The following is a 12,017-nucleotide window of genomic DNA, read 5'->3' on the forward strand; positions in this document are numbered from 1 at the left end:
GCCACTTGAGATTGAGACTGTTCTAAGTAGTTTACACTTATTAGGAGAGTAGTTCTTTCTAGGAAGGCGACACCAAGGCAAAAACCCCGTCGTCGTCCGCTTAGCGTTCATTCACTGTGCTAAACTGCTCTGGATACTCTAGATACTAGTCTGTATTTGTCAATACGATCTCGATACTTTGGATACAAGTCTCTATTTGTCAATATGATCTGGATACTTTAGATACTAGTCTGTATTTGTCAATACGATCTGGATACTATAGATACAAGTTTCTATTTGTCGATACAACCTGGATACTTAAAGATACTAGTCTCTATTTGTCAATATGATCTGGATAATCTACATACTAGTCTCTATTTGTCAATATGATCTGAATACTTTACATACTAGTCTTTATTTGTACATATGATCTGGATACTCTACATAATAGTCTCTATTTGTAAATATGATCTGGATACTCTACATACTAGTCTCTATTTGTCAATATGATCTGAATACTTTACATACTAGTCTTTATTTGTCAATATGATCTGGATACTTTAGATACTAGTCTCTATTTGTCAATACGATCTGGATACTTTGGATACTAGTCTCTATTTGTCAATATGATCTGGATACTTTAGATACTAGTCTTTATTTGTCAATACGATCTGGATACTTTAGATACTAAGTTAGTTTCTATTTGTCGATACAACCTGGATATTTAAGATACTAGTCTCTATTTGTCAATATGATCTGCATACTTTAGATACTAGTTTCCATTTGTCAATACGATCTGTATACTTTAGATACTAGTCTTTATTTATCAATATGGACTGGACACCCTTGATACTAGTCTCTATTTGTCCATATGGTCTGGATACTCTAGATACTAGTCCCTATTCGTCAATATGGGCCGGATACTCTAGAAACTAGTCTTTTTTATCAATATCGTCTGGATACTCTAGATACCAGTCTCTATTTGTCAGTATACTTTGAAAGCTCTGGTACTGGTGTTTGATAAATATTCTCCTTACTTATATAATTGAGTATTTGGTGGAAAGAACCACTTTTAAATTGGAGAATACTTGAAATTAAGTCTAGAGATTTCCACTAAATATCATTGTTTTCCAGCCAAAGTGGTTCATTTTTATTTGCACCAAACAATTAATTGTTATTTAGTTTTAAAAATATGTTAAAACAATGATATTTAGTGGAAATTTCTAGACTTTATTTCAAGTATTCTCCTATTTAAAAGTGGTTCTTTCCACTAAAATTCATTGTTTTAATTTAACATATTTTTAAAATTAAATAACAATTAATTGTTTAGTGCAAATAAAAATTAACCCCTTTGGTTGGAAAAGCCTAAAAGAATGTCTCTTTGTTTATTTTTCTCTTCTTAGCAACCAAAATTCAGTAAAACTATTTAAAACATCTGTCAGCTGATATATCTGTCAGCTCACTACAAGTATGCTTATATTCAGTAACTAACTCAATGCTGTTGTTACTCTATGAAAAAAAACATTTTTCGTCACTACGGTTACCAGTCTTAATCTTTCAATTTCCTGGATAATATTAGGGGTTTTGAAATTAAAAAAAAAATTCTAGATTTTTTACCCTTAAAACACGAAAATGCTCAATTTTCATTGCAGCTATCTCGTAGAGCTTAAAAACAATAATAATTTTGTACATTGAATCGTTGATGTAACATTAATCGTCACGGAGTAAATTCCCAAAAACTATACAATTAAGATATCCATGTTATTCTTACGGACAAAAATAAAAATTTTGTAGTTTGCTTGTTTATAGATGTATATAAAATATGGAAAATTTATTTCAATCCTATGGACTACTTACTAATAACATTATTTTGCTAAACAAAAATTTTACCTTACCCCTTTCAGCAAACCGAGGTAGGCAAAACTCGTTAAATATATTATTTAACGGTTAATAAATAAATCATTTTTATACAAAACTTTTTCCCATATTACAAAAAATGAATTATATCTTATTTATGTAAATGCTGTAAATTTTAGTAGGCCTAAAGATCCAAATCAAATTGAAATTTGCTTAGCCTGCAGATTTGCTGCGGCGGGGGTATTTTGTATTGCATTCCCACAGTTGTCACAAATATTTATTACTATTTCTAAGCAACATTTTGTTTGTCATTAAGTACGGTCTCTTTTTTACAAGGTTCACTGGATTAACTGCGTCAGTTTGGAAAATTTAAAATACTGTATAACTTAAAATAAATAGTTCAAACAATATTGCAAGAAAATATGATAAGATAAAACGAAAGAAATGAAATGAAAAAACTGAACTAAAGTTAAAATTACATTCTAGATTGTGTACATTGGCACAAGTGAGTAGTGACAGATATATAAATATTCCTGTATCATTAAATACTTACACCTTTCATAATTATAATGGTAGTAAAGTGTTATAAAATAGGTAATTGCACTAATTAATTATTGTAGATTACTTTATTTTTTACAAAACTATCAAGATAATTTATTACAACCTATTACACGTTTGTGGTATTGTGATACGTCTATCAGTATACAATACACAAGCTCTGGTGTAGCTTAGCTATTAAATATTCACATTGATGTATTGTTATGGCTTCATCCGCTGCCGTTAGATCCTACCTTCTTGCTCATTTGTTTTTATTGTTACTTTAAATTATCATTAACAGTTTGTATGGAGATTTAAGAAGACAACTCTAGACTCTAGGTTAACCGGGCTTATTAAGCATATTAGTTTGTGCAATTGAAGTTGAAAATTATAGACCCCCACCTTTTCCAGTTTGAGCTTAATTTTAAGGAACTAAGATCCCTCCCCTTAAAGGAAATGTATAAAATTAGGAATACATCATATGACGTTCTGTGTATGTTGTTCTCACTTGTTCCATTTTAGTTCTCATAAAAAAAATTATAAATATATTGTATACATTTGTGCTTCTGTTTTAGCGAATTTCCCTATAGGGAAGTAGCTATTACCGTAGGTGGCACGGTAAGACCTAGACCCGGGACCGATTTACTTTTTCATTTTGATGTCCCCAGAGGCCAAAAACACCATTCGTTCAAATTTTTATATATGTATATATATATATAGACATATATATATATATATATATATATATATATATATATACGTCCGTGAACGCGATAACTTGAGTAATTTTTGTCCGATTTTGATGAAACTTGGTTTAAAGGTGTAAAGCGGAATAAACTTGAATGAGTTCGCGAACCAGCACGATCGGACCATGGGAACGGGGCTTTACGGGGGGTTTTATGGGGTAAAAATTGGTTTTTCTCACTTTTGACCCTCAAAACACAAAATTTCCCGATTTCTCTTTAGACCTTTTTAAAGAGCTTAAAAAAACAAATAATTTAGTATATAAAAGTATTTTTGTTCGATTATTAGTAACGGAGAAAATTAAAAAAATTGTAAATTTAAAATTCCCATGTTATTCTTATGGAGAATATTGTCAAATGTTGTAGTTTGCTTGTTTATGGATATATTTTGATCAAACTTGGCAAATTTATTTATTTTGTACTAAGCTATCAATATTTTACTCAAAAACACACTTTATTAGTTTCCTTGTAGCAGCAAACCTAGGTACTCGTTAAACCTAATGTTATTAAAATATATTTAACTGAAAATCAATTCAGACAAATGGAAATTTGCTTAGTCGGCAGGTTTGCTGCGGCGGGGGTATTTTGAAGTTGCTAAGGATTTTCTTATAGGTGTATTTTTGTTGTTGAAATGAAATTAAAAAAAAAAAATAACATCTTGTTTAGCCTACTTTTATATTTCAGTTTAGGCTACAATTTAAATATTTAAAATTCCTACGACTTTATTATTATCAAATTCCTCTCATTATATCATAACTGTCCAATACCAAAAGCCGGAGAGCCCTACAAAAGAACCAGCGTATACTACAAGTTATATATTAGTTCAAAGTTAAAAGACCTTGGTTGTAAGAAGAGATTTTAATATTGAAATATTTTTTCATAAACTGATACAGACTGGATTACACAATTACCATTGTTATGTGCATAAAACCATAAAAACTTAACCAACATTGGGAAGAAGTATCAAAACTTAAAAAACTATTTGAATTTAACTCACCCACTACTCAAGATATAAAATCTGACAGATCTATCTAGGTACCAATCAGATTTCTCTAAATAATTTGTTTCAAACATAAATATGTTAGAGTAACCAGAACCGGTTGAATTTAGATACGTTCGTCTTCTTCAAAATGCATTCTAACCAGCTTGCAATTATTATAAGTAAAATTACAATTCCTCATAAGTTATAAAATATACGATATTTTAATAATAAAACCTAACCTGTAATAAAACTTCTTCTCTTGTAAAACTGGTTCTTTCAAACAATAATTACCTATTGTTACAGTAATTTAAAACTGCTTAAATTTGCGGGATAACAGTTGATAATTTTTCACCTTTAAAAAAAAACTATGATTGTTCAATTCATTATGCTAGCAGTTATTTGAATTTTGAAAACCTTTTTATGAAGGTATTTCTTAAAACAGATTCTATTTCTTCAGATTCCATGAATTTAGTCCATGCTATTCACTGCTCCATCGTCACTTCACCTTTATTTGTACTGTACTGCCCATACCATATCATGCTCTAAACATGGTGATGGTGGTTTATTGTATGCGAAATTGCGTATGTCGTGGACATAATAAAATATAATAACAATTCCAGCTTTCGAAATAAAGTTAACATATCCTTCCGAAATAAATTTAATAAAGTTTTCCTAAAGTATTTTTCATTCGATCTTATTACGCCGAGAAATACATTTATGAGGCGGAGAAACTCGATAACACTTGCAAATCTCATATCACAACAAATCAGCATCCACAGTGTATCAAGTTAGTGATAAGAGGCAAAGACAATATATCACAAGCGATGAATAACGATTGTTGTGATGTGAGCAACAGGCGGTGGTGGGGGAAGTAGGCGTGTAGTAGGCGTGAGCGCGGGGGAGGGGAGGCAGTCTGCGCATGCGCCACCAAGCTCCTCCCCTCCACCTCCCACCGTAGCAGACGACAGTCTGCGCCCTGCCTCGTACAGCTGATCACCTACTGTCTGTCACGGCGACACGCGAGCGGACCACGTGATCTCATATTTCCGCATTCCACTTTATTTATACTATTTATTTTCAAATAGTCACCTCTCAAATATTTATATTTACCAAAGAATAAACGTTTTTCAACATTTTCGAGTAATCATGAAGAAGTGCGATAGGCCGGTAGTTAAAACACTTGTAATACCCGTTTTCTGAACTGTGTATAATGGTTGTGTAGTGCAGTGAAGTGCATGATAGGGATGGATCACTCCGCTGGGTTCACCGGGTCACCTTGGGCGGCTGTGCTGGGTCATCACCCGAGCGAGGCACACGGGTACCCGCCCGCCCATGCGCACCCGTCCGCACCCATGCCCATGGACCTCCATGTGCCTCAGGGCTTCCCTTACTACAGGTATTGCTCGACTCTATTACATAAAGACTCCTTTTTATGGGATCCAAGATTTGCAATCCATTGCAATGTATTCTGTAACGGAGACCGTATTGAAAAAAAAAAAAACTGTATCAAACATGTTTTCAACTACTAAATATAAACAATAAAGTAAACAACGGTCCGGCTCTTGGGAACTAATACTATCCCTCCACATCTCATGTTGAGGACTAATAATAAACCTGATTAATGAGTAAGGAAAGATTAAACAGGATAAAGCATATAATGTATAATCTTGAATAGGATATTGTGCAAACCTGTTTATATGTCACCGCAGTCCACAACTGAATAGTTCTGTTCAGGTTCTAGATTTGACATTCCCCTAGCTGGAGCTGGCTCAATTAACAAATACGTCAAAATTCTCTAGCTTTTAGCTTAATTTTCTTGAAATAACTTTTCCCTAGACCATCATTTAGAGCACTGCCATATTTAATACGTTGAAAGTTGTATTAATGAACCTCCTCCACAATATTAATGACTAATACACACAGTCTAAATTACAACAAGAATAATTTAATTATCTCTTTTAAATTTAATTTAATCCATATTGTAATTATCCTTATTAAGACTTAATATTATTATTTATTCCAACAGAGCATATATATTGTTTTTAATTAAATCTTTTCCAGGCTTGAATTAAACTTAAGCCGTTACGAAATGGGATTGCAGTACTGTATGTCTAAGAATACTGGGGAACATACACTGCACTTGAAATTTAAAAAGTAGTGATGCTTTCGTGTAATAATGTTTCTACTAAATAGTTATCCATAACACTCGGGTTTTACAAAACTGTTACAAACAAATTGGATTGATAATAAAATATCTAGTTTGGATTTACTATTATTAAATGAAATCATTTACTCAAACAAGTGGCTTAAAGCTTCTTTTTACTTATTATCTCAATCACTTAATTTATAGGGTTAACTTTGCATTTTTGACTGTACATTTTCGAAAAGACATAGGATTATACATAACCCTAATTATAACTTATAATTTAAATCCACCATAAGAGTTCACTAATTTGGCTTTAACGTATTAAGTGTTAACCTCCTTAGAAGATTTTTTTGTTATAATTTTGAAAGAATGTTTGAACTTTTGCAACCCCCGGATCCACCCTTAGTCCCTGGAGTACGGTTGAGGCTGACTTAGTTATGCACCATCGCCAGGGGCCGCTTCTTAAATCATGCTGAGAATAAATCACAAATATTGTTGTAAATGTACTATCAAAACAGTTGATTCTTTTTTTTAACCCATAGTATTTTCTGGTTTCCCTCTGTTTTTAAGACTGCATTTTTAGAACAAATGTTCGAAGAGAAAAGAAAAAAAATATTTCTCGGAATGTATATTTGCGACACAGTTTTTACCCTTGTTTCTTATATCTGTGATTGTGACGTATTTTAACCATTGTCTTTAAATATATACGTCAACGATAGATCTGTAAGGTCCAATTACTCATAGAGTGTTTTACTTATGGCATTATTTTTTTAATAGTAGGATTACGGGTATAAGCTACAGGGACATAAAAAGCTAGCAATGGCTTGCATAAATTACATTTTAATTTGGTATGGCTGAAAATGGGGTTAAAAGAGAGAAAATTGAATTTTACTCTGTTCCTATTTGAAAGCTCTTTTTATTCTGCGAACATTTTAACATGAGACATTATGTAGAAACAGAAATGCTTGGACGATTTACATGGATATCTTCGTATGCACGAGTCTTAATTTGATCCAACTAGTTTTCATCATTTGATCATATTAAAATTTCAACATTTTAGTTCTGCCTCGAAAATGGACCCTTACTATATATATTTTTGTTTACTTTGTTTTATGGTAGCCCAATTTATTCCACCTTACTCATTTGAACTACTCGAGAGGGTATTCGTATTAAATAACACATACAGAGTGTTACCAAATTGTCTGGACATATTTTGTGGACGTGTTCCTTTTTGTGCTAAGACAAACATAAAATGCCTTATAAGAATGGGTCTAAAATACCTAGATTTCTGTCTGTCGGTATGGTTGTGATTTTTTTTAAAATTATTCTATATCTTGGGCATTTTTCAAGATAGAAATAATTGGTATAAATGTGAAGGAAGGTAAAAAAAACCTAATATTTCGTTCCAATAACTCAAGCTGTTTGTATATGGCAGCCATTTAAATTCTTTATTGCCAAATTTCATGCAGACCTTAATATAAAAAAAAAATGTTTTATGATCAAAAAGAGATAGTTTAGATCCAGCAGGCAAATATTCGATTACATTCCAATATATTTGGGTTTAATAATTTTAATGTTGTAGAATTAACTTACATACCGTATGATTATAATGCCTTAACCATATACATAAGGTAATACTGTATATAAAAAAGAAGTATGCTTAATCTATGGTCCTTTCCACAATTATTTATTGTTGTCCCCATGCACTTTATTATCACTAACAAAACCACAAGAACTACAGGTTTTGGATGAAATAAATATTTTGATTCGTGAGTTCTGGAACTTATAGGAATCAATCGTAATGGACAATGTTAAAACGTAGTTAAGCTTTATGTCAATTTTTTAAACGTCGACAACTTGTTTAAGGGGGGACCAAAGTCCAAAGAATTTCCTGACCACAACATTTTAGCGTAATCAGTTCAGTATTTTTGCATACTATGATTAAAGAAAACTAAGGAATAAGTCGATAAAAGGAAGTTTACACCAGTTGAATAAGAAACAAGTATAAAACATGTAAATGATAACATTGAATTTGAATAGAATGAAAAACTTATACCTTTTTAAATCAAAACGCCCTATTTTATATGCGTGCTTCTGCTTCATGTTACTAATGTCTGCTAAATTGCTCTAAGATTTGTTAATGTTTTATGTAGATTAAATTTTTCACTTTTATAATACAGATTTAAAAATTTGTGCATTTTAATTTAGCTATTGTAATTAACAGAGGAAAAGTAATAGGCTAAACCAACAATTAAACCGTCGAATTCAATTAAAATGCTTTCAAATTTGGTTAAATAAAAAGATTAATTATTATTTACGAATTGTAATCGATAGAAAACAACGAATAGCCTCTACCTGATACCATTAACTCAGCCTGTCCAGCTTGTCTCCAGCAGATCCGAGGATGAGAAATATATAAATAACTATGTTGAATTTTTATAATGTTTATTATATTTTTAGCGATTTACATATGAAGCTGTATCTTTGACTATTGACGGAACTATATTTTAATCCCCACGTTAAAGTCAACGCCAGATTTGGAATAAAAATTGACTTTTTTTAAATTTAACCATCAACAGAGATTGCTTGTGAAAATAAAATTACTGATTTATGTCAAACACACCATATTTTAAACAACTCTAGCCATTTATATTGTGCGCTTCAGAATTTCTTTGATCACATAGCTATCTCAGTAACAAATTAAGCAGAATATAGAATTTTAGACACTAGTACATTCAGTGAGCACCGTATTCAATTGTGTTCTCTTTGAATAAAAAAAAGTTGGCTGTGGCTAGTCCATAGAGATTAAATATTAGCCATCGGTGCTACTTAACCGACTTGTACATATAAAACGCTTCCACTTTCAACCAGTGACTACCGCAAGCCATATACTCACCCACACGTGCATTTCACGGCGAATGCAAATTGAATCCAGCTAAGCTTCGCATAACCAGCAGTGTTGATGACACTTGTTTTGGCTCCATTAGTAACGGACATGTCCGTAAACGGCGTTAGACCGTACTGGACTGAATTAGCGTCAGTAATGTAATGAAGTAGGGAATGGATGCGCTGGGGTCGGCCGTGTTCCCACAGAGTCCAGTGTCGTCATAGTTGTTGTTGTCATCGTAATGGGAAGTACTGTAGACCATGGTGGAAGTAAATACTTCCACCATGCTGTAGACTACTCGTAGTGTTGTAATTGTCTGAGATTATTCGTGTGGTCAACGGGATATGTGACTTATTTTTGTTAGAGATTGAGTGATTTTAGTGGGGTTTTAATTTTAATTGGACTAATGAAATGCAAATATTCATAAATACTAGCAGAGTACCCATCCTTCGTACGGGGTTGGCGTATAAGTATAAAATTATTGTTCCAATTATATTCGTACTTTGCGTTTGCAATGGGAGAGGACACGGAAAGAAAATTTGGTTCTTGTAATTCATGGTATGCTATAGTATAGCACATCTACCATAGCTATAATGCTCTACCGCTGCACCTAAACAATAGTAAAGTTCTCAGACTATGATTGAGATTCTTAGACTAACTAAAATACTACCTTCTCTCTTGGGCGCCTAAATAATTCAATCAAGATCTTCCTAATTCATTTGCAGTATTTAAGATTATTTATATCCTTCAATATTGTTACCAACCTAAGTTTTTGCATGTCGAAAAAATTGGCTGATTACTTTCGCTTTCTTTTATGGGCGCTTAAGACTGTGATAATAGTAGTTCCTAATTTTGGCCCCATCCAACAGTAAGTTGGATGTTACTGTTCAGTAATGAGAGAATACAAACATAATCACCACAGAGTTACCAACTACGACAATAAAGAAAAAATCAGAATTACTGAAGTTTTGTAGAACACATACAGCACCTAAAAAAATCTATCCGTCATCAAAACTAAAAGGAGAACAATGAAGATGATCTAGATTGTACTAGAAACCAAAAAGGCATCAGCAATTCACCTAGCTAACACAAAAAATAATGAAAACGGCACTTAAAAATAAATAGACTGAAGCTTAAAAAAATGAAAGAAATATCACCTGTCGGGTAAAGAGAGAGCCCAGTCGTCAACCTTGGACGTTACGAAATGTATAAAGCGGATTGTAGGTATTGTTGTATATGATTTGTGATAATAGAGGCGGCAAACCTGTACCACGGCCACCTCAATAATTCATGGACAGCGGACATTGTGGCGTGGTCCGGGGGGTCGTCTTCTGGATCCATACCTAACGTGCCCATTCCTATACTAGTACCACTCTTATACTCTAAGTACTGCTAGATACACCACGGCCACCCTAATAATTCATGGACAGCGGATATAGTGGCGTGGTCCGGGGGGTCGTCTTCTGGATCCATACCTATCGTGCTCATACCTATATCAGTACCAGTCTTATACTCTGCGTACTGCTAGATACACCACGGCCACCCTAATAATTCATGGACATCGGACATAGTGGCGTGGTCCGGTGGGGTCGTCTTCTGGACCATACCCTTACACATACCCGTCTGTATTAGGCAACTAGCAGGCTCGGTCTGAGTATGGATTGTGTATTTGGGTCAACTGGTACACCAAGAACATTGTTGGAAACACCTAGGTTGCATAACGGAGCAGTTGTTCGCCCTTTAAATGGACGTCATAAAACAGGACTTGTATCACAGTATAAAGGTATACACTCTATACTTTTAATTCTGTAACCTGTCTTGCTTTATTCTGAACTCTGCGCTCTTTCCGTATTCTCTACTCCATACTGTCAACTCTTTATTCTGTGCTTGTAGCATCACTGGTTTACTTGATGATATCGAGAACAAATACAGAGTTTTGACAAAAGTGTATTCATCAGAAAGTTTTACCTTTTCACTGTAGATTTTCCTAATCCACGCAATAGTATCATCTGACTTCCTCAAAGAGCAGATATTAATAATTCCAAATGGAAAAAATAAATAAACAAATGGTGAAATTCAATCCCGAGTAAACATCCGTCTGAATGTAAAACATTAAAGTTTCGAATTTAACCAGTTTGATAAATTTAAATACAGCGTACCTACAAATTTCAAACTACGTGTAGAACATAGCGTTTGATAGGTTGCTACCAGAGTGGCGCTGCCCTCTGCAGGCTGTCTTATTAAACACGAGAAAATAATCGATTACCACCGAGCTAAACGTTCCCATGGCCGCGCGCCGGACAAAAACCAGATAATCAATTTTCATTATCGTCCAGCGTGGACGAATATTATAGAAACAGCGGAGTCACGGCTGGACTTGACTTTCGCCTCCGTTGATCTTCACGGTGTTGCTACTCCATGTTCTGTGTTTGGCTGTGTGATAACTTTAGTGGTATAGAAACAGCGGAGTCACGGCTGGACTTGACTTTCGCCTCCGTTGATCTTCACGGTGTTGCTACTCTATGTTCTGTGTTTGGTTGTGTGATAACTTTAGTGTTATAGAAACAGCGGAGTCACGGCTGGACTTGACTTTCGCCTCCGTTGATCTTCACGGTGTTGCTACTTCATGTTCTGTGTTTGGTTGTGTGATGACTTTAGTGTTATAGAAACAGCGAAGTCACGGCTGGACTTGACTTTCGCCTCCGTTGATATTCACGGTGTTGCTACTCCATGTTCTGTGTTTGGTTGTGTGATAACCTTAGTGTTATAGAAACAGCGGAGTCACGGCTGGACTTGACTTTCGCCTCAGTTGATCTTCACGGTTTTGCTACTCTATGTTCTGTGTTTGGTTGTGTGATAACTTTAGTGTTATAGAAACAGCGGAGT

The 12,017-nt window shown here is 33.9% G+C and overlaps 1 protein-coding gene across 1 annotated transcript in view; it reads left to right on the forward strand.

Annotated features, from left to right (window-relative positions):
* The first annotated feature begins 5,089 nt into the window (after nt 1–5,089).
* The window catches only part of LOC128991741 (protein trachealess-like), a 217,135-nt gene continuing 210,207 nt past the window's right edge, over nt 5,090–12,017 (forward strand). The window contains exon 1 of the mRNA XM_054414894.1: nt 5,090–5,494. Within this exon, the coding sequence (XP_054270869.1) occupies nt 5,334–5,494 (161 nt within the window). The 5' untranslated portion in view covers nt 5,090–5,333. The remainder of the gene's footprint in view (nt 5,495–12,017) is intronic.

Source organism: Macrosteles quadrilineatus, unplaced genomic scaffold (genome assembly GCF_028750875.1).
Source record: "Macrosteles quadrilineatus isolate MER2022 unplaced genomic scaffold, UCM_ALF_1.0 Scaffold_4__1_contigs__length_99947679, whole genome shotgun sequence".
NCBI classification, from domain to species: domain Eukaryota; kingdom Metazoa; phylum Arthropoda; class Insecta; order Hemiptera; family Cicadellidae; genus Macrosteles; species Macrosteles quadrilineatus.